We start from the raw sequence: 22,451 nt of genomic DNA, 5'->3' as shown, positions 1-22,451 counted from the left end.
GCACTATGAACCCAACAGACAGAGATACCCTGCCGGATGCGTATGTTCTTCTTCTTATTATTTTCTAAAGTTATTCTCTCGTAGCTAACTATCCTAGGGCGAAGCCAACCCACTATGACCTGTCCCTCTTCAACCTCAAACTGGGCTCTTCCTGGGCCTACAATGGCAAGGTCAAGATAGACATGAAGATCTCCCGTCCCACCAGCGAAATCGTCCTCAATGCCAAAGAACTCACCGTCGATAGTGCGGAGGTCTCTTTCGCAGACGGTAAGCGCAATCAATTGCTTGATCTTATAGTAAACTGTAGCAGTAAATCAGAAACCATACTCACACATCGTTGCGCCTGAAATCAGGAAAGCCGCCCATCAAATCAACCAACATCTCCTACGACAAGACCTCCGAACGAGCCATCCTCAAATTCCCCTCCAACATCCAGCCCGGTCCCTGCGTTCTCATTGTCGACTTCACGGGAACCATGAACAACCATATGGCTGGCTTCTATAGATCCAAATACAAGCCCATCGGAACTCCCAGTGTCGGTACCCCCAAGGACGACCAGAACTACTACATGCTGAGCACCCAATTCGAAGCTTGTGACGCCAGACAGGCTTTCCCGTGCTTCGACGAGCCGAATCTGAAAGCGACGTTTGATTTTGAAATCGAGACCCCGAAGGATTTGGTTGCGCTGAGTAACATGCCCGTCAAAGAGATGCGCCAGGGGTCGTTGGAGGACTTGCAGTTTGTTAAGTTTCAGCGTACACCGGTTATGAGTACCTACGTTAGTTTGTTGCCTCCAATTTTAATTTCCCGCATGTCCAATTGCAACTACTGTATAACTAACACCATTGTTAAAAGCTACTTGCATGGGCAGTCGGTGACTTCGAATATGTCGAGGCTCTGACAAAGCGCAAATACAACGGCGCCAGCATCCCCGTCCGTGTTTATACCACCCGAGGCCTCAAGGAACAAGCTCGATTTGCACTGGACTACGCCCATCGGACCATCGATTACTTTTCGGAAATCTTCCAGATTGACTACCCGCTGCCCAAGTCGGATTTGCTTGCTGTTCATGAATTTGTGAGTGATGTGCCGCCCTCCCCTACCCCCTTTTCCTTTCCTTTGGAGGTTTTGTGGCCGACAAATATGTATGTGTAGGCGATGGGAGCAATGGAGAATTGGGGTCTGGTGACATACAGAACCACCGCTGTGCTATTCGAAGAGGGCAAATCGGATGCTAAGTATAAGAATCGCGTAGCTTATGTTATCGCTCATGGTAATTATGGATTGGTGTCTCCCCTGCCTAGTATTTCCTGATTATCAAGCTGACCTCTTTTCAGAACTTGCTCATCAATGGTTTGGAAACCTGGTTACGATGGATTGGTGGAACGAGCTTTGGCTTAACGAGGGCTTCGCTACATGGGTTGGCTGGTTAGCTATCGATCATTTCCATCCTGGTTAGTATGCGGTCTTCCCATCGAAAGTAATACTCCATTTGCTAACGATCACAATAGAAAGAGAAATTTGGTCCCAGTTTGTGGTACGGAGCGCCAGAGGTATCTCCTCTACCCAGTTTACATCTGGTTTTGTTAACGAATTCCTTACAGGCTGAGGGACTCCAATCAGCGTTCCAACTCGATTCGCTCCGTGCATCTCACCCCATTGAAGTTCCTGTTAAGAACGCGCTTGAGGTTGATCAGATCTTCGATCACATCAGTTACCTCAAGGGTAGCTCCGTTATTCGCATGTTGAGCAGCCAACTTGGTCAAGAGACGTTCCTGCGTGGAGTTTCTGATTATTTGAAGGCTCATTCTTATGGTATGTACACTAATTTTTCCCTGTAGCATGTGGTACCATGACATAACAGCTAATGTATGGAAATTCCAGGAAACGCAACAACCAATGATCTCTGGTCGGCGCTGAGCAAGGCGTCCAACCAGGATGTGGCTGCATTCATGGTTCGTTGCCCTGTTTATCTCACATCTGTATCTGCAAGCATGCCATTGTCGGATCGCCCCTAGTTAACACGACCAATTAGGACCCCTGGATCCGCAAAATCGGCTTCCCCCTGGTCACCGTCAAGGAATTACCAGACCAACTCTCCATCTCGCAAAAGCGCTTCCTGACATCCGGTGACGCGAAGCCTGAAGAAGACGAAACTGTCTGGTGGATTCCGCTGGGTGTCAAGACTGATGCTACCACCTCCACTGCAGTCCAAGAGCACAAGGGCCTCACGACCCGATCCCGTTCCATCAAAGGGATTGGTAGTGATCAGAGCTTTTATAAACTCAACAAAGACCAATGTGGCTTCTACCGCACGAACTACCCGGCCGAGAGACTTGCCAAACTGGGTAAGTCGCAGGATCAGCTCAGTACGGAAGATAAAATTGGGCTTATTGGGGATGCGGCTGCGTTGGCGGTGGCCGGGGAGGGGACGACGGCGGCGCTATTGGCGTTTATTGAAGGGTTTAGGGGGGAGGAAAACTATCTGTAAGTATTTGCAACGTAAAGAAACGGGTGCCTATGTTTAATTTTTTAGCCTCCCCCTCCCCCCTTTTTTTCTTTTCTTTTCTTTTCTTTTCTTTTCTTTTCTTTTTCTTTTTCTTTTTCTTTTTCTTTTTTTTAAAGAGTTCTAACAAATGATGTAACTGTACTATATAGTGTATGGTCCCAAATCGCCTCGACCCTCAGTAACTTGCGCTCTATATTCGCGACGAACGAAGAGGCGGCTGCGGGGTTGAAGAACTTCGTGAGGAAATTGGTTACGCCTGCCGTCGAGAAGATTGGATGGGTGTTCAAGGATGGGGAGGATTATTTGACGGGGCAACTTCGCGTTTTGCTCATTTCTATGGCTGGGAATTCGGGGCATGAAGCGTAAGTTTCCTCCTTCCCCTTTTTCTTTCAACATCCAGACACCAAAACCACCTGCCAACTCTGCATCTACTAATTGAATTTTTGTAAAATTGCAGCACCCTATCCGAAGCGCGCCGCCGCTTCAACACCTGGTCCACCAACTCCGACCAAAATACAATCCACCCTTCCCTCCGCTCTGCCGTCTACGGCTTGGCCATTGCCGAAGGTGGCAAACCCGAATACGACACCGTAATGACCGAATACCTCCGCACAGACTCTATAGATGGCAAGGAGATCTGTCTCTTGTCGCTAGGCCGCACGCGGATCCCAGAGCTTATCGACTCGTACGCGCAGTTCCTGGTCTTCAGCGGCAAAGTGGCTGTTCAGGATATGCATACCGGGGCGTTGGCGATGGCGGCAAATCCAAAGGCAAGGATTCGGTTCTGGGAGTTTGTTAAGGGTAATTGGGACGGTGTGGAGAAAAGGTTGGGGAGTAATAAGGTTGTTTTTGAGAGGTTTTTGAGGATGGGGTTGGGGAAGTTTGCTGAAGGGAGGGTTGCGGGGGAGATTAGGGGGTTCTTTTTTGAGGGAGGAATGGATTTGGGGGGAATTGAAAGAGGTTTAGGGGTTGTGCTTGATACTATTGGGACCAATGCGGGGTATAGAGAGCGGGAGGAGGCAGCGGTTGTTGGGTGGTTGAGGGAGGGGGGTTATTTGTAAGTGCATTTTGGGAAAGATTAAGGGGAGAAGGAGGGATGAGAAAGTATTGCATTTTGTGAATTACCAGTGCAAGTAAGAGTATTTTATGCAGATGATGATGATGGTGGTGTGAGTCTCATTGTTGTCCCTATCTCAGTTAGGTCATGGAACTGCACAAAAGCACATGGTACTGGTAGTCACTAGACCAGAGTGCGGAGTGATTGACTCACTTCAGCTAGAAAGGAGATCATGACAGAATGGCAAGCTTGATCGATTGCAAAGGTTGCTAACTATGAGAACGACTATATATGATGGAGAATAGGCCACGTAACGGTAGGGTCCGACAACCCACTTACCGTGGTAGAAGTACTCAATATTGTATACAACAATGGGCCTTCTGTCAAGTACGGGTACAGAATCAACTTGAAAAACCAAGACTGAAAAAACTCTTTAAAAAAGAGGAAAGCATTAAAAGAAGTGCTCATTTCTCAACTTTACAAACCTTTCCTCAATATGAACTTAATGACATTCACTGACTTTACAAAATCATCTGTCACATTATCTGCAGATGACATGCAGTATAGAATAATTTCATACTTGTGAACAACATCTCAAAGAAAGTGAAAATGAATCTTCATAATCTTAAAGAAGTATGATATAACTACATTAGTAAAAAGTTCTATTGCAGACTTGTTATCAATATAAATAGTGAAAATGATAGAATTAGCTGAGAGTAAAATAACTTTGTCAGGATTGTTTCAATTCATTAAGTCAAAAGAGTAAAAATTTATCATTAATGAAAAAAATCTTAAAAGATGAATTAACTCTTAAATAGTCTTTTAAAAGTGAAATATATTCAACTTTTATAAAAAAAATTTAAAAATATCAATTTGCTTTCAATTTTTTCAAATAATAAAATTCAATTAAAATTTTAAATATAATTATTTTAAATTTTATTTATAAAAAAAATTAAAAACTTTATAAGTTTAAATAAATATAATTTATATAATTCAGTTTAATTTCAAATTATATTTTAATAAATATTAAAGCTTAAAAAATATTATATTTTAAAATATTTATTATTATTATCTTTATTATTATCAATTTATATATATATATATATATTATTATTAAAATTTATTTTTTAAAAAATTTTAATATAATTATTTTCTATTATATTATTTATTATAACTTTAATATAAATACAATTAAATAGATATTTAATTATTAACTAGATAAATTATTTTGAAAAAAATATTAATATATTCTATAAAATAAAGATCTAAAAAAGTCTTTATTCATATAACTCTTTTTTACTAGTAATTGTCATAGCTTCAATCTAGGCGCAGGTGAAATAGGTGTTTGATTGCCAACTAGATAAGCTATCTTGATGAAATACTAAGATATTTCCTAAAAGAAGGGTTTGAGGAAGGCTCTCTTTATATACCCCTTTCCTTAGCGCAGTTGCTAGGTCGTTGCTAGGCAGTTCCCGTGTTTACAGGGTATTTGTTTACGGGGCAATTTTGGGGTTGGTTGCTATGCCGTTGCTAGGCAGTTGCAATTATCCTTTTCAACCCAATGGCCATATGCTGTCGAGAAGTGTGGGCGGAGCCCGTTCTACGCCGTCACTAAACTGACTTCTTAAGTTTTCAAGTAAATGATCTTTTGAATGATTTTTATGTGATAGACTAGTCACTGAAAATAGCTATTTACTAATATATATAAGAATAAAAAGAAATTATTAAAAAAAAGAAGAAGAAGAAGAGATAAATTATAAGAAGATTGAGCTACTTTTATACAGAAAAAACTTCAATATTAAGAAGCTTTACATGAGAATGACTGAGATATTATCTCAGTAACAGAGATACTGCCTCAGTAGTATTAAGTAAAGGTATTTGTATGAAAACTTTAGTGATAAAGACATTGCTTGATAATAGTATATGAAGGCCTCAGTAGTGAAGGTTTCATATAAAGATCTTAATAATTGAAGATGCTACTTGATAGAGCTGCTCTGATAGCATCGAAGATATCCGTCATACATAAAGATGAAGTCTGAGTACCATGAGAGTTAGAGCGTAGCTCTTTATATAATGATAGCTTTAGTTTAACTTTTAATTATTTAATAAACTTATTTTATAAGCCTGAAATAAATTACACATAGAATCCAATTTTGAGGGCCACGGCGGCCGAAAGTGGCAGGCGGTTGAGCTGCTTCCGGCCGTTCCATGCACCCCGGATTCGCACCCACACTAGTCGCCACTAGACCCAATCTGGAATCCACCTATCGCCGTTTTTTGAGATACCCATTTAACGCCCGCGGCCATTCCTCCTTCAATAAATATGACTCCGCGTATAGTAAAAAAAAAAAGGAGTGGAAGGCAATCATCTGCATTTCAAATTCAGAACAGCGGTGGGTTTGTTCGTCTTTTACCAGCTTACTCTCACTAACAATCACCAGCGAGGCGATCCCAACGCACACCATAGGTGCAACATTCTTGCCGAGGAAACGCACGCCTCCAGCCTGGACTACCAAACTCGTCATCACTTCCAGCGAGTTGCACACTTGGGAAACAGTGTACGATACTCTCTATGGTTGAGCTGGTGTGCGAGAGGCTAATCCCTCAGGTGATGTGACCATAAACGAAAACGAGAGTGTGAAACAACACCACCGGTGCATCCACCCAAACGTCGTGAAGAGCCCGGTAGTGAATTTATGAGCTCTGGTGGGTTCAGGATCACAGTGGGCGAAATAAGCATTGATGGTCCTCGAATCGTCCAAACTGCTGGTCCAGAGGTATGCTTATCATGACCTTGATAATACAGATGACAGGAGCTAATTCTTATCATGATTAGTCTAGCAGTTTCGCGGCAACACCGTTTGTCTGAACCTAAACGACGGCACCCCGAACCCGAACATCCATCTTATCATCGTACGAAGCGGCCACGAGTAGAGAAGGATAAGCTCATTGAGCATTGGGTTAGCAACTACGAATGGCCCAAAAGCCCTTTAGAAGTTGACAACATGGAAGCCTTTTTTGAACGGCAGAAAACCCCGTCTCTCCGCCGTACGAAGTCGGATGCTAGCTTGAACGGGCCGAGCGAAACAAGTTCACGAGAAGCCAAGAGTAGACCTTACACTGACAAGAACTATGAGGTATTCCTTGAGTCTAAAGGAATCTTCCTGGACGATCATAAGGACGGAATCACTAGCGACAGCAAAAATTCCTGTCGAAATCTACTCGAGAAAGACTCAGAGACTCCTAGTGGAACGAGGTTTGATGATGGCGTGTTCGAATTAACCTGCCAAAGGATAAGGAAGAAAAACGAGACGGGAGTCATTCGAGTCATTGCTGAGTTGATTGTTCCTTCTGCTGAGGGTGCGATAGACCACGGTTGCGTCTCATTCCAGCACTTGGTAGAAAGTGTGAAAGAAGGCTGGGATATCTCGATTTCTCTATAGGAGGATCAACAATTGCCAACGCCACATCTTCCACAATCTCGACAATTTCGATTATCTCGGCCACAGCCCGATTATGCGGTCGGTTTCCCCCGGCAATCCTTCTCAGAAGCTCGACTGGAAAAGCTTACACCGTTTGTCGGCGAAATTGGCGATATGTCTTTCTTTATGAGTACTGCATACATGTACTTTCCGTTTATGACGGTTGAAGTGAAGTGCGGAAAGGCGGCACTCGATATAGCAGATCGACAGAATGCGCACAGTATGACTCTCTCAGTAAGAGGAGTTGTTAAGCTCTTCAGGGCCGTGAAGCGTGAAATGGAGTTACACAGACAGATCCTGGCCTTTTCAATTTCACACGATCACTGTTCCGTGAGAATCTATGGCCACTATCCTGTGATCGAGGGAGAGAAGACTACATACTACCGCCATCCCATTCACAAGTTCGACTTCACCTCACTTGATGGCAAAGAGAAATGGACATCCTACAAATTCTCTATGAGTGTGTACAATGACTGGGCACCTTCCCATTTTAAGAAAATATGCTCCGTTATTGATGAACTGCCACAGGTAAATTTTGAGATGTCGCAGGCGTCACAGATGTCACAGCAACCTGAAGTATTACATCAATCAGAGCTGAGTTTCTCAGAATCAACTGGACTTTCGCAAGGTGTCAGAGGCGTTGATATACAAGGCTCTAGTTTTACATCTGTATTTGAAGAGGCTGATGGTTTGTAGAACGCTGCCTCAGGTGCTCCGGTAACCCGGCAGAGCGAAGAGGGCTCTGCTGAAGCATTCAATATGTCTAAGAAGAGACGTACCTTTAGATAGGCAATAATTCCGCTGATTGGAGCCGTTGGAGTTAACTTAATGCTACTTTACATAATCATTTTTATTGTTGATGGCTGCTCATTTTGCCAACCCTCCACCGAAATCCCTGTTGCTAAAGCCGAAGACCAATCTACAGTTGATCAGCGACAGGCACGAAAAATGATGCGTCAAGCTTATGTGAAATTCAACTTCAATGAATATTCCGCGCCTTGGTGGCATCATCTTCTTGTGGGGAGAAAACTTTCAATACAGTAACAGTAGGGCAATTAGTAAAAGTTGTCTAAGAGGACCGATATCAACCTTGTTGTATTGTGGGACTCTAAGCGAGCTAGCTACAACTAATAAATATACATAGGTGCACGTGACCTCGGGTAACCGGGGAATCCTCCAACAAGTTGTTGTAGTTAGCAGGTGGTCCAACAATTACCTAACGCCCCAGCCCATGGTTAACTAAGTTAGGCAATAGAGCGTTTAACGCAGCACCTCAAAGCCCCTGCTCCTTGGCACACCAAATCAGACTTAGCGCACTCGTGACCCTGAGAGCAACCCCTGCTAAAATGGCCAGCCTCGCCACGTGACTTGGCCTTGTAGTGTGGCCCGTCGACTTCTTGGACGTGGAAGATGTCTTTCTTCGGGGTTATAGCTGTCGGAGAGATACATTGATTGCCTATAAGAGAATGACCTAGAGAATTATATATACAATTAAAATACAGGCAAACGGTTCACCCAGTCACCAAATCGTAAACTCATCATGTGCCCCAAGTTTGCTGAGCCATCCGCCCTCCACATCATCAACCTCCTAGTCTTCGCATGCCACGGTTGGCATTCGGCATGGTGGTGAATGCTTTAAAACATCCTATTGCAAGTGAGAAGAGCGACGGGGTTTCTGTTGAGATACGAATTTCCAGTCGACGATTTATTACGGTTTAAGAATATAAATATGGATATACAGAACCAGGGAAGGTTTTTATCCTTTCCTCCGGGGCTAGGCAAAATAGACAAACTGAAATGGTTCGAAGAAAAACCAAAGTGAGAGACAAAGAAAGAAGAGGGAAGAGCAAACAAACAAAGACACAAACAAAGGAACACACACAAAGAAGATACCATACCATGGGTGTAGGCCAGGTAGGCCTTGGGCGGGACTGTGATAGGCAATATCAGATATAGGGCTCCTGGGCCGGAATGAAATCTGAGAAGCGAAATAAGATCAAACGAAGGGAACGGAAGCAAACAAGAAAACAATCAAGACAGGCATAGTACGAAACAAATCAGGACTGAAATTGATATTGACACATTACCACAGATGAAGATCCTGACCAACCACCGCCCCCCGCGCGATCTCCCATTGACTTGCCCCCTCGCGCAGGGGATCCCAGGATCCACTACCTTTTCAACCAGCCACTCCTACTCCGTGGAGAGACACCCGGCGTGGGACGCACGGGAAGTGGCCACTTCATCCCCTGGTAAAGGGAGATTTCCGTAAGTGGAGGGTACGTGTATAGCTGTGGCAGTCTCTTTGTAGCAGCCGTTGGGATATTCTCGCTCAACGGCATCCACATCACAATTCCCTGATTTCAACCCCGGTTGCGGCGCTCGAATTGCTCAGTGAACGTTCCAAGACTCAACATACCAGTCTCCTCTGACCCCATTCACTGAACTTCCATCACTGGCTACTACCTGCCTGCATTCGAAAGGCAACGAGCGAGGGGCATGGTTTACCTTCATGAATTGATACCAATTGCGGGCAAACTGATATTCACGTGACTAGCAGCCTTGGGTGAATATGTGTTGGGTGTATGTTGCCGGGGCTGCCGCCCTGCCGCACGTGATATAGCGTATATTAGATAGCTAGCTAGGCCTCCCAATATGAGAGATTCAACCATCCCACAATAAGTTGGCGCTTTGTTCTCTTGCACTTGACAGTTTCGCTTAATGAAAGTTCATCCTCGGTTCTCATCAACCTAGCCTGCAGCAAGCTTTCTACCCACCCGCCCACACGGCTGAAGCTGCTTAAAATCAAAACCGGCTAAGATACTTTTCGTCCACGGTACAAATTTCCGCTACGCAGAATTCAAGCGTTACCGCGCCATGTCTATGCCTTTATTAAGCATCAGCTGCTGATCACTGAGACAAGTATAGCTAAGCGTTCAAATACCAAATTCATCCATACAGTACATAATTGTGTAAACCATGATGATGGGGGAATGGTGGGATTTGAGCCATATCCGAAATAATTTGTAGCTAGGTAGAGAAAAAGATACTATCGGAGTATTTTAGCCGGTTTTGATTAAGCAGCTTCAACCGTGCGTCGGGCACATATATGCCCAATGGGGATGACCCTGTTTTCGTTATTCACGCATGACACGGGTACCCAGGGACCCATCGAGAGGATTCGATCAAGTGCAGTAGAAAAGGTACGCTTCATCAAGTTTCCCTTTTGTACAATCGGCTTGCTGCAGTAGATAATGAGATTTAGAATGGGTCGCGAACCCCCTTAGGCGGCGAGCTGCAATTGGTGCACTTACTAAACAGTCCCAGAAGCCAAGAACAATCTCCTCCTCCTCGTCCCAAAGCCTTTTTTGTTCATCGGTGACTGGAAGGTTGTAAGTCTCTGCTCGGTCAAAATCTATCCAAACAACTCTTTCCAAATCGTCCTTGACGATCATCATGTTCCTAGGTTTCGGATCCCTGTGCCGTACTCCTGCTCCGTGTATCTCCTGTATGCCTTTGAGAAAGTTGTCCTTTCGTTTCTGTGTATAGTTGTGCAGATGAATCATCTCCAGATTCGGTATGTACTCCACAAAAATAGTGCTAGGAAGGTATTTATCATGAAGGAACATTTTCAGGTAAGGTTGGCATGGTTTCGGATCGAACTTCTCCATCATCCCAAGGAAATGAGGGATAATTCCATGTTCACACAACCCCCGATCCCTTAGTCGCCGATATGTGGCAGACTCAAGCACATGGACATCCAACTCACGATCTTTCGGTTCGTAGTACCGTCGTGGCCCTCGACCGTTGATGCTGTTACCCTCAGTATCAGAACACAGCAATTCTCGGAGGATCTGACTTAACCACCTTCATAACACATATCTGGTCATGAACAGTAACAAGTAATATCACCGAATAATCAGAGGCAAAAAGCTTCACCTTAAAAACTATCTCGGAGGGTTTGATATCGTTAAGCTCCATCGTTTCCTAGATCCTTTCGAAAGTGGGTTTGTTGTCGCTGTTTTGACGTCGAGAAAAGGGGGTAAAGCACGAGATACAAATGATACCTTGGTATGTTTGTTTTGCTTGTCTGTCTCGTATGTACCCCGTTCGAAAAAGTTGGTCAAATATGTTAACTGGCAAGCGAAGTTCCCCTGTGCTCACGCGTTGGGTACATGAAGGTTGTGCAAAACGTGGTGTGCCCTTAGGCAGCAACCTCCGGAGTAGCTAGACGTGGGCTGGTGATGGTGATAATTGGACGTGGGCAACGTAATCGTGAACACTCGTTATTTCCATACAGTCTGGCCAATGGCCTTACCCTGAAAGCAAATATGCTGTAACATTTCAGAACTTGATAAGACTACATACAATATTCCTCGGCTAGCGACTTGCGAATAATTTGTGACCGAATAGTTAACATTGATTCCTGTTCAATATGGCGAACCAGGTGTCCCTCTTAACTTACCTACAAAATGCTTTACCAGCGATTCCAGTCAATCCGCCTCCAAACCCTGGGCGCAACACCACCAATGAGGCATCCGAAGCTAGCGACATCCGCAATATAGGGGTTTGGCATGGCTTCAACTTGAACGCACTTCTTCAAAGTTACCAGAATCTCTTGGTTAAAGCACGGCTCCCACCAGACCCCATGCCGACATCCCCACCCGGTGCTATAACAGCAGAAAATGCTCTTAGAAGCATGATCTCAGAATATGTCTTTCCAAGAGTGCGACGGGCTCTTCGAACTGGGTTTGACCGGTTGATGACAATCAACCAAATGAACAACCTCACTCCCGTGTCATTTGATGTTGGAGAGCGCGCCAAAGTCATCGATGCTTCCAAGCCAGACACCGCTTATTTTGCGGTCGCACTGCCAGCAGGCACAGGTCCAAATCGCGCTCCAGGAGATGTCAAGCCATCGTGGAAATGGAGCACAGCCCTTGCAACCCACCCACTCCTCTGAATTCGCAACGAGTATCGCCAAGCACTCAGTCAGATCAACTGGTATATGAGACAGCGCAATTCTCGACACGGCTTTTTTCTTACCAATCGTGAATTGGTCGTATTCCGAAGAGTGGATGACAGCGGCAACCTTGAGTTTGTTCCCCCCATCCCATTCACATCCGGAGGTACCGCTGAACAGCCCCAGATGACTGTTCTCTTGGCACCGTGGTACCTCGGCATGCTTGCTGCCCAAGATGGTTGGCATATGTAATCTTTTCTCTACGGGGTCCTTATATACTTGGGCTGTTTCTGTTGCAAATGTACTGTTTCAAGAGTGTGGCCAGGTGAGATGGACAGTCCGGGAATCACTCGCCAAACGTGAGGCAAAAGAAGGAAATTTGATTCCCGTTCCTTGGATTGACCACTTCTCAAGTTACTTGATTCGAGTGAAAGTTCTCAATCCCCTATGTTTCACAAAGGCATTCTCTTGTATTACTATCTGAGATATCAAGGCCTTGTCAGATGCTAGAACACATGGATTTTTTAACAGCCTTTAAATATGTGTTTAGAAATATCTCAAGCCGAGCTATCTGAGTCGTACAGCATCATAAGAAAATCATTTTATTCATACCCGCCTTCTGGAAGTGTTTTCTCAAGAACTTGGCTGAATACAAACGGATTTGGCGATCCGGATGAGCATTGCCAAGGGAGCCGCAGGAATTTTTGGAACCAAAACAGGATCCTTTGCGGCTGTGCTCATGGCCCGACGTTGCACAACAGGCAGATGCCTGGAACTTCAAAATTTTCAACATTGTATTTATGATTCATAAACGACGCAGCCTGCTGTATGGGCATTCGAGGATTTGTCGGCAGCGGTGACAGCGCGCCTGCATTCTCCGCCGATGTCCTGCGGATCGAAGTCGTCGGAGATGTTGGTCTCCATCTAACCGTTGTAGACCTTCCAGGGCTGGTATCCGTGGAGAATGAGGAGCACGATACGCATGATATCAAATTAGTTGAAGACATCGTAGATTCGTATCTTCAGAGCTCACGGACGATCATCCTTGCCGTGGTACAGGCAACGAACGACATCGCCACGCAACCGATCATCCAGTGCGCTCACCACATTGACAGAGCTGGCGAGAGAACCGTTGGCATCATCACCAAGCCTGATCTCATCAACAAGGGTACCGAAGGGCGCATCGCACATCTCACGAACAACCTTGATTCGACAAGACTGAAACACGGATTCTTTCTTCTCAAGAATCCTTCACCACAGCAGCTGGAAGAAGTGATCATGGAGAGAGCACGGGATCGACCTGTCGAGAGTCGGTGTGAATAGGTTACAGCCTTTCCTCCAGGGCCTCCTGGGAGATCACCTCGAAAGAGAGCTCCCTAAGGTGTGCGCGGAGGTCCGCCTTCTCCTTGACAAAACAAAGGTCCAACTCCAAGATCTTGGGCAGGAGAGACCGACGGTCAGCGAACAGCGTTTTTTCCTAAGTAAGCTGAGTATGGATCTTGTTGGTCTCATCCAAGCAGCGCTGGATGGAACATACCAACACATAGCGTCTGATTTCTTCGGATATGACGAGAACGGAATTTCCCCAATCGGCTTCGCGGTCAGATCCATACACTCAACAGTCTATTTGCGGATTACATGAGAGACAAGTCCCAGAAGCGAAAGACGGAAAGAGTTCCCATCGACGACCTTTTCGAGAGCTCTGCCGACTCTGAGGAGGATAGGGAGAAGGAGGATAAATACGATCATAGCGGCGACGCCGACGAGCCATTCTATATGAATGAAACTGAGTTTGACCGCTGGATAAAGAAGGTATGCATGGCGTCCCTCTCTTCCTGTTTCCCTCTAGTCTGGGTAGAGCCAGCTTCCGCACTAACCACTCCCTTGAAGATCTACAGGAATACTCGGGGATTGGAGTTACCAAGCAACTACAACAACGCATTTCTTACGGAACTCTTCCATGAGCAATCCAGCCGGTGGCCGGCTATAGCGAAGCGAACACATACATCGCGTCCACGAGGAGACACCCACATTTGTTACTCGGGCGCTGGCACATGTGGTCAGAGAAGAGCACATCCGTCGGGATATACACAAGATCCTCGACCGCTCCCTTCAAAGCAATCTCAACACCGCGCTGGACGAGTTGCGAAAGCTCTGTGACGACGAGCGCACTCAGCTAATCACATCTAACCTATTACACGGACAACATCCAGAAAGCCCGTCACGATAGAGCGAACACCGTCTTAGAGCATGGCCTTCAAAGCGTGTCGGATGATTGGGGCAAGATCCACGTCAGCAACACTCCTCATGATTTGGCGAAGCTCCTAGGCTCTTTGCAGAATCATGTTGTCGTGAATATGGAGCAACAAGCCTGTGAAGAAGCCAAGGCCGGACTAGCTGCTTATTATAAGGTCAGAGCTTAGAAGTCAACACTCCCCACACCAGCACTGAAAGTTGTTCTAGGTTGATATGAAGACATTTGTAGACAATGTCTGCCGTCAGATTATGGAACGTCATATTGTACGCAACCTCCGCCACCTCTTCACTCCCACAGATGTTCTAGCATTCTCAGATGAGGAGGTCGAACTCATCGCCTCAGAGCCAAACAGTAGACAAGACAGGCGAAAAGAGTTGAAGATCCTTGAAAAACATTTAGAGGAAAGCTTCTTTGAGCTCTGCAGTTAGGATTGCAGGAGCTCCAGGTCAATGAAAGTTAAACTGTGCACGTTTTCCAAGTCTTCCTCACAAAGTCTAAGTATAGCATGGGAATAGCTTGTTGAACAAAGATTCAACTAATATTTTTTCTTCTGTCGACAAGCTTCCTTGAAAGCAGCACAGCTTTGAAAGGATCAAAAGCGTTATCTGCAAGTGCTAAGGTGACATCATTTAGGCGACGCACCTGAGTTCTCCTGGCTAGACAGCTACTTAAAGAACCCCTAGATACAGGCGGAGCTGAGCCCAACAAGGTAATAGTTCAGAGATGTCGACGGAGACGATCTTCCACGCACTCATACAGATCAAATCTACTTGTCTTCCAGCACCAGTGACCCAACCACGAGCACATTGTGAGCCAAAAAGTGAAGCAATGTTATTCATATCCTTCCGTCTCCACTTTTCGGCTGTTCGTATCTTACAATATCACGTACTGTCATCTATACAGACGGTTTTCGCCCGGTATTTTCGCTGACTTAATGGATACAAAATATCTATCTAAAAAACATATCAGCTTTATAACTTCTCTCTCAACAGAGCTAGGGGCCCCTTTTTTTGAATTAACTGAACTTGGAGTTTGCACATCATCACAGATCTATCTCAACACACTGAATCACTCCACTTCGGCAACAACATTGACTGGTATTCTCCCATCACGAACCGGCTCTGTCCAACGTCATCGTCACCGATCACTCGCCGCTTTGGCATCCGTCGAACACCCAACGGAACATTCCAACACATCCGGTCGCCAAACCGACGCGTCTCGCTGAATTCCTTTTCTGACCTATCCATGTCATTCCATCCAACACCATCGAATCCCCGACCCTCATACTTCAACATCCCCTGCTCTTCACTTTCAGAAAGGCTGTACACCTTCATCACCTGCATCAAATATTTTCCCACTGTCGCCCGTGGGAACACACAACATATCGAATCACTCGATATCAAATTCATCACCGCACTTCCATAGAAATTGTCCACAATATACTCATCCGGCACAATATCCTCCGTATCCACCACTTGAACTTTCAACGTCCGCTCAATTCCACTGGAATCAACCCGCATCCGCGTAAAATCATAACACTACTCCTCCAGTTAGTAGTTAACTATTTCAACTCCATATGACATAATAATCATCATCATCTCACCTTGCTCCTAAAGTACATCTCCCCCTCCCGGACTCTGTCCAGCTGATAGCCTTCCTTTGAAGTCAAATGCTGGCGCATCCGAATCACACCATCACATTTCACGAAAATATCAACATCCGCCACATCCCAGTCTCCATCGCATATACATCGTAATGCAAACCCTCCAGTTATAATCGCTCCGCTATCCGACATCGCCGCCCGTAACTCCGTCAAATCATCAAAATACTCGAGCGCATCACGCTCAAACCTCACCCGAGGAGAATATCGAAGGCGATATAAATCCGCATATTGACGACAAACCATCGCCATCAAACATCTTTCTTTCATCGAAAGAAAAAAATATAAGGTGTCCAACACCGGTTGGTACCGAACAGAAAACAATCCACTGAAAACAACCATCGATATATTCGTCGATAAAATCAAAAAAAAAAAAAAAAAAAATTCTTCAATTGAATTTACTTCGTTGAGGAACCAAAATATCTATTAACAAAATATGGAGAAAAATGAGGGGGGCGAACCACCCACCTCTCTCTCCACCTCGTAAACCGGAATACACCAGCAGAATTCTGATGATGTGAGCCCTACTCTGGAAACTCGCCGATGGCGCGCAGTATGTATTGCAGAGCAATATACCCGCGTTTCATCTCTTACATTTTTTCCTTAACCACTAATCATACAGATCAAATCTCCGAATTTTCCCCCTCATTTCACAATCGCCTCTTGGCATGGGTGACCCATCCACAGTTGGAAAGCTAGGGCACAACACTCTATAGCAGGAACTTCATGAAACATGCAGCTGGGACAGGACGGAGCGAAAGTGCGAAGTCATATTATTCATTATGTTGCTATTAAACAATATCATCACAGATATCATCGGTGGATATCATTCATTCAAGCAGGTCAGTAGATAGATAGGCAGGTAGTCAGCTAGTAAGTCAGCATTGATAGGTAGGTGGGGTAGCTAGATGGCGTGTTTATTCTCATAGAGATTGATTGGATATTGAGCAGGCAAGTTGGTTGGTAGGTAGGGAGGTAAATAGGTAGATAGCTATCTTGCTAGCATTCTCTATTCTATTAGGGACTACTATGTAGACTGAAGCACGTCCAAGAAGACCCGGAAGATACCAAACGCACCCTCATGTCTCTCGCAACCTCCCGCCTAAAGCAATTTCATGCTTCGCTCGATGATTCTTTTAAGCGCAAGATTGGAGACAGCGGCGTATGTGCTTTTGTAGAAACTTGTTGCACTTCGGTGATTTACCATCACTCCTCCGTGTTTCAAGATGTTTTATAAGATCTGTATCCTTCCTATCTACTTGGTTGGCCATGGCAAATCTAGGTTACTTAGCAAGCCTCCACACTAGATCTGAACCCATCTCCCCGTCTGCATCCAAAAGCATTTGAAGCCTATCATCATCCAAAAGCCTCCGAACCTTACAAGCAACGTAATGAATTACCAAGTTTCGGAGAAGGGATGTTCCGCCTGGCTCATATCTGCCAGTATGCGCGTGAGTGAAGTCAAGCAAGTCGAGAATCAGAGGCGTTGTTTCTCTGTTCAGCGAGAAGCCACAGAGATCTCGGTGAAGACTTTCTAGACATTGGATCCGCAATGGTTCAATGAGATATGTTGTTGCAAACACGTATAACTTTGCATGGAATAGAATGCATGGGTGAGATGAGACCGAAGCTTCCGCACCACTGAACGACCGAGCCCTGAAACTTTTCCAGAGTTGCTCATAGGGGTATACAGTTGGGGATGTAGGTATCTCCCACTTTGACTTCTTCCGGCCTTTTTTGCCTGACCAAGAATTGAAAACCTCATTGTCTTCCTGCACTTTGTCGGATTCGGCATCGCTTCCGGCTTTGGTTTCAAGGTTCGTGAAAGACTGGGTGATTATGCTCATTTCCTCATCAGAGTGTTTTATACGCCCGTGTATGCGAATTCGCAAAATCCAGTGAAGGTGTCGACATCGACATCACCTAGTGGACCACCTCCTGAAATAGACTCTTGCATCTGGCGACTGCGGATCAATCCCAACATGCATGACTCTCGTACCTCTTGTAATCTGGCATTCTAAGAACATCTAAACCGATTTATTTTGAACTCTAGTCAGGGAACAGTGAGAAATGTTTGTGTTCATATTTCTGAAAAATGCCTCAGGTTAATCCCGCACTGGACCGATTAAAATTACGAGTCGTCTTACTTGCATCTTGTTTGAGCGAATCAACGCCCGCCGCGGCCTGTCCAGATACAAGAGTGAATTTTCCTGTGGTGCTCACTATCCTCTCCTTCGATTCTTCCCAGATCATTGATCATGGCCCCAATGCAGAAGTTAGCCAGATCAATCCCTAATGTTAAAGCTGATTCTGTCTGTCGCCCTTGATTCCTGGGATGGCCCGGACGGCGGACATCCTTTGAGCAAGATTGACAAATTCCCATGTTGGTCAAAACCATTTCTGCCCATGTGATACTGAAATTGTTTTGGCGCCTTCATGGACACGGGGGTGCAGTTTCGCAGGATCGGGTTATTAAGGATAGTCCACACGGAAAGCATAGGCAAACGATGCTTTCTTGATGAGATATTTTGGACGCGGCACGCAGAAGCTCCAATCAATGGTCCGTTCAACCACCGAAGCCGCGCTCAACGAAGCGATGGCGCGAAAATACACTTCTGACGGCCGGCCTCGTTTCAGGGCAGATTTTTACCGCCAATGTCTGCCACACATTTTCTGTGGCCATAAGCCGACGTTTACTCATGGTGACTGTCAACGCAAAAATATTATGATTCGGAGCGACCCCTAGCGGACAACTGCCAGTAATCGGGCCTTGGAGCTGGTCATTCTTGACTGGGAGAAGTCTGGTTGGTATCCAAGTTACTGGGAGTACTGTCTCGCTGCTGTTTGTGCATTACGTTGGGACGATGACTGAGGCCTCTGGATTGAGAAAACGCTAGATCCGTTTATATCTGAAGTTTCCTGGCTGCAAATGCTTCGCCTAGAATTGTGGTCCTAGGGACGGTTACGTTTTCAAATGGCTCTCAGAAGTCGACTCCTCGAGAGTATGATGGGGGGCTTCAGAGCCACGCCTACCGTGTCCACAGCACGGCCACCCCAGATTGGGTGTAGCCCATTTAGGTCTCTCGTTCAGTTCATCTCCAAACCCACCCGCGGCTCCATTCTCTCCTCGTTAGAACATATCTCACCCCCTTATCCCTCTGAGCATATACACCAATTTCTTGGTCACTCACTTTTGCTTTTTCCAATCCGCCTGTTTTGTCTAGCTCTGGAGGAGTATAAAAATTCATGGAAAGGAGGATTCTGAAGAGACCATGTTAATAGCAGAATAAGCCAAATCCACCATCAATAGCTGCCGCTCTTTTGATATTCGAGAGTTCGCCCGATTGATAGAAGTGAATTCGGAGCAGAGTACGTCGGCGATAGACGGTGGACGAACGATGCCTACCCGTAACTACTTTACAGCACGATAGGACGGGCAAATTTGCAGACGTCCTCAACTTTTAGATAACACAGTCATGATCATCGTTTTGGGCGGATGGTTGGATGATATGTGATATTTAAAGTGCAGACCCGTCAGGCAGTCCATCTACAGGCTGCGGAAAGTCCAGAGTGGGTGGGGTTGGAGAATTCATGTAATTTGTCCACCATACCGATGGTAACTCGGCGTTTTGCAACCTCCATCAGCCATGCTATCCAGCATTTTTGGGAGGGAAACGGACTAACCGCCAGCTTTCAACTATCTTCAGCGAGGTGGTTGTCGATATGATCCCCCGTGAACTGCGCGGATGGAGCTTTGTTTTCCCTTTCATTTTTCCCTTGCAAACACAAATCTTGGATCGCTCAGACAACATGGTCTGTGGTATTACTCTCCCCCCTTGAAGAGATTAATGTAGCCAGCCACTCGCCCCTGGTCTTGAAAAAGGGGTCTAGCACATCACATGATCTACACATTACATAAGACACAAGAATGGTGCGGTCATGTGACTCATTCTCCTCTCCCAAAATAAACGATTCATCCCAGGTCCCTAATTCGCCTTGCCAGAAAGCATACCGCATGCATTAACACCACATGCCTGACCTCTCTCCAAGTGATCGCGGCATCATCACAAAGCATCCGTTAAGTGACTCGTTAGATCGTTTACATCGTCAACTTCGAGGGGCAGAACAAGCGTACGATGTCTCAGCAGACCCGCAAAGACGAAGTTTGCCAGAGGGCAATTTCAAAACTTCTCACCACTTTGAGGAGAGATGAAGCCGCGTTCAACCTTCGCTCGCTCACGCGCAAGCGATCAAAATGTCGACTCTGACCTAGCAGGTCTATTCAAGCGTCTCAGACAAGGTCACTTCAACTGCCACTACTATCGAGCGTTGGCGCAGCTCGTCATCCAAAAAGCACCGGACATTAATATCTGGAAGGCCGTCCTCAACCTCACCGTTACCATCTCACGATCGACCCCTCCGGCGAGCGTACCGCCCTCCTTTGACGGCACGCCAGTCAAATCCACCTCGTCATCGCAGAAAGGTTCCGAGCCAGACGTGTGAGTTGGTGAATCCGAGAATCTTTGAGGAGATTCGTGGCTGCACATTTCGAGACGTCGAGGGCTTCTTCGACAAGTACTTTGAGGGAAAAGACTGGAGCGACAAAGCAGATGCCATCTGTCGACGCGAACTGGCCCCTGACAGCGACGGTAATTGGGCTCATTGGGCTCAGTTTCCCATCCCTTCTACGCAGGACGCTGTCCTCGCCTGGTGGTTTCGTCTTCAAAAAGTCCTTCTCTCGGAATCACGCAGCACCTACTACACCACGGCGAGCAAAGCGGACCTTACCGGTTCGAAGGCGGAACGGCAAGTCGACCTTCTTTTGCGAGCTAGGGGTAGGTGCCCCTCGCGAAACAAACACGACTGGAGAGACATCCTGGTAGTTGGCGAGCTCAAAAAAATCCAAGGAGGAGATCAAGACCAAAAGGGCACCCCTGCTGCAGATGAGCCGCTCCGTGCGCGAGGTCTTTGCCGCCCAGCCCACCCGGCGGTTCGTCCACGCGTTCGCCGTCTGCGGGACCAAGATGGAGGCGTGGGTGTTCGACCGTTCGGGTCCCTATAGCTCCGGCATCATTGACGTCTACAAGGACTCGAGACGGTTCTTTCAGGTGCTTGTCGGGTACACCATGATGAGTGATGAGGAACTGGGACTGGATACTTTTATTGCTAGGGATGAAGACGGCAGCAAATCAATAACGGTCAAAGGGCCTGGAAAGGTGCTGCGGCTGGGTGAAATACTTTCTTTTCAACGTGCCATCGTGTGTCGCGGGACCACATGTTTTCTCACAAATGATGGACAAGGCGTAGCTAAATTCTCGTGGGTGTCGAACAAGCGGCGGCCGGAGGTGGAACTCCTCGAACTAGCTGGTCAAAAGAATGTCCAAGGAGTCGCAAGGATCATCGGTCACAGTACCATCACCAGCATCGCCGACATGCGCTGCGGCCTGACCTTCGACGACAGGTGCCACGACTTCAAAAGCGCACCCCCCAGCACAGCCTCCTCGTTTCATCAATCTCAGCTGCTCATCGAGCCGCGTCGCTTAGATATCCGTCGAAAGTCATCTTCCAGGAAACGCAGATCCCCGGATAAGTGGATGCAGGCGTCCAAACGATCGCGTTCCATCAATCAACCATCAAGGGACACCCAGGAGGAGAATGAACTAGCTTTCTCCATTCAGTCGGCGCACAAACCAAGCCTCTTCGACGGGAATGGCGAGGAACTCTACGACAACCGTGTCTTCCGGTGTCTCGTGATCTCGCCCGCTGGCCGGCCGATCTATGACTACAAGTCACCCTTGGAGCTTCTCACGGCGCTTCGCGATGCAATAAAGGCGCACCGGTTTCTTTCCCTGGATGGGAACATCCTTCATCGGGATATTTCGGAGAACAACATAATAATAACTGATCCGGAAAAAGCGGATGGCCTCTCCGGCATGCTAATCGATCTGGATCTTGCCAAAGAGGTTGGGAGCGGGAGAAGTGGCGCGCGGCACCAGACCGGCACGATGGAATTCCTGGCGATTGAGGTGCTGCTTAATATCGACCATACCTATCGGCATGATCTCGAGTCGTTCTTCTACGTGCTTATCTGGCAATGTGCCCGTCATGGTTGGGACAAGTTAAAGCAGTTGCGGGCGTTGTATCAGCTACATGGCTGGTTGGGACATAGTATGTTAGAAATATGGTGCGCCGGAAGTCATGAGACAGTCGCAAATACCAAACAAGGCAACATCGGAGCTGGTGGATTTGAGCGCATCTTAACAGTTGAATTTTCTCCACCGAACAACAGTTTACTGACAAAATGGTACACCGATACTTACGGGGAGATCGCAAGAATTAAACGAAGCGACATGGGTGCAGATGGATTTGATGATATTTTATCTGAGTTCCCGCTAATATTTGAGTGTGCCAAACCTCTTTGCAGAGCTATACGAGACATTCTTTTCCCGTATGGGGGCAGATGAATTATCGTTGGTACACCGCAAGACCCGAAACGCTTATACAATCCCATTATCAAGGCATA

The 22,451-nt window shown here is 46.2% G+C and overlaps 9 protein-coding genes across 9 annotated transcripts; 6 read left to right on the top strand and 3 right to left on the bottom strand.

Moving 5' to 3' along the window:
* Window positions 1-5: 5 nt before the first annotated feature.
* Window positions 6-3,570, top strand: PAAG_09004 (puromycin-sensitive aminopeptidase; the record flags this gene model as incomplete). The annotated part of the gene is made up of 12 exons (XM_015846701.1): window positions 6-40; window positions 98-267; window positions 354-778; window positions 856-1,077; window positions 1,156-1,273; window positions 1,338-1,454; window positions 1,512-1,537; window positions 1,605-1,815; window positions 1,885-1,955; window positions 2,036-2,487; window positions 2,659-2,871; window positions 2,967-3,570. 12 exons carry the CDS (start codon window positions 6-8, stop codon window positions 3,568-3,570), a joined length of 2,664 nt encoding a protein of 887 aa, XP_015701743.1.
* A 2,204-nt stretch (window positions 3,571-5,774) lies between these two features.
* On the top strand, window positions 5,775-6,146 carry PAAG_12674 (hypothetical protein; the record flags this gene model as incomplete). The annotated part of the gene is made up of 2 exons (XM_015848136.1): window positions 5,775-5,899; window positions 6,008-6,146. The coding sequence occupies 2 exons, from the start codon at window positions 5,775-5,777 to the stop codon at window positions 6,144-6,146; spliced, it is 264 nt and encodes an 87-aa protein (XP_015702251.1).
* Window positions 6,147-6,308: 162 nt separating this feature from the next.
* On the top strand, window positions 6,309-7,744 carry PAAG_12673 (hypothetical protein; the record flags this gene model as incomplete). The annotated part of the gene is made up of 3 exons (XM_015848135.1): window positions 6,309-6,343; window positions 6,403-6,964; window positions 7,010-7,744. The coding sequence occupies 3 exons, from the start codon at window positions 6,309-6,311 to the stop codon at window positions 7,742-7,744; spliced, it is 1,332 nt and encodes a 443-aa protein (XP_015702250.1).
* A 2,489-nt stretch (window positions 7,745-10,233) lies between these two features.
* PAAG_09002 (hypothetical protein) lies at window positions 10,234-11,029 on the bottom strand (the record flags this gene model as incomplete). The annotated part of the gene is made up of 3 exons (XM_015846700.1): window positions 10,234-10,290; window positions 10,363-10,861; window positions 10,908-11,029. The coding sequence occupies 3 exons, from the start codon at window positions 11,027-11,029 to the stop codon at window positions 10,234-10,236; spliced, it is 678 nt and encodes a 225-aa protein (XP_015701742.1).
* A 454-nt stretch (window positions 11,030-11,483) lies between these two features.
* PAAG_09001 (hypothetical protein) lies at window positions 11,484-12,011 on the top strand (the record flags this gene model as incomplete). Its single annotated transcript, XM_002789038.2, has 1 exon — window positions 11,484-12,011. One exon carries the CDS (start codon window positions 11,484-11,486, stop codon window positions 12,009-12,011), a length of 528 nt encoding a protein of 175 aa, XP_002789084.1.
* Window positions 12,012-12,839: 828 nt separating this feature from the next.
* On the top strand, window positions 12,840-14,696 carry PAAG_09000 (hypothetical protein; the record flags this gene model as incomplete). Its single annotated transcript, XM_015846699.1, has 6 exons — window positions 12,840-13,283; window positions 13,354-13,492; window positions 13,585-13,823; window positions 13,902-14,153; window positions 14,225-14,422; window positions 14,475-14,696. 6 exons carry the CDS (start codon window positions 12,840-12,842, stop codon window positions 14,694-14,696), a joined length of 1,494 nt encoding a protein of 497 aa, XP_015701741.1.
* Window positions 14,697-15,323: 627 nt separating this feature from the next.
* Window positions 15,324-16,174, bottom strand: PAAG_08999 (hypothetical protein; the record flags this gene model as incomplete). The annotated part of the gene is made up of 2 exons (XM_002789036.2): window positions 15,324-15,806; window positions 15,872-16,174. The coding sequence occupies 2 exons, from the start codon at window positions 16,172-16,174 to the stop codon at window positions 15,324-15,326; spliced, it is 786 nt and encodes a 261-aa protein (XP_002789082.2).
* A 1,037-nt stretch (window positions 16,175-17,211) lies between these two features.
* On the bottom strand, window positions 17,212-17,775 carry PAAG_12672 (hypothetical protein; the record flags this gene model as incomplete). Its single annotated transcript, XM_015848134.1, has 1 exon — window positions 17,212-17,775. The coding sequence occupies one exon, from the start codon at window positions 17,773-17,775 to the stop codon at window positions 17,212-17,214; it is 564 nt and encodes a 187-aa protein (XP_015702249.1).
* A 2,183-nt stretch (window positions 17,776-19,958) lies between these two features.
* On the top strand, window positions 19,959-22,392 carry PAAG_08997 (hypothetical protein; the record flags this gene model as incomplete). Its single annotated transcript, XM_015846698.1, has 3 exons — window positions 19,959-20,059; window positions 20,216-20,807; window positions 20,872-22,392. The coding sequence occupies 3 exons, from the start codon at window positions 19,959-19,961 to the stop codon at window positions 22,390-22,392; spliced, it is 2,214 nt and encodes a 737-aa protein (XP_015701740.1).
* Window positions 22,393-22,451: the final 59 nt, after the last annotated feature.

Source organism: Paracoccidioides lutzii (assembly GCF_000150705.2).
Source record: "Paracoccidioides lutzii Pb01 unplaced genomic scaffold supercont2.60, whole genome shotgun sequence".
Classification (NCBI taxonomy): domain Eukaryota; kingdom Fungi; phylum Ascomycota; class Eurotiomycetes; order Onygenales; family Ajellomycetaceae; genus Paracoccidioides; species Paracoccidioides lutzii.
Note: the sequence above shows the minus strand (reverse complement) of the source record. Positions and strands in the feature narration are given on the sequence as shown.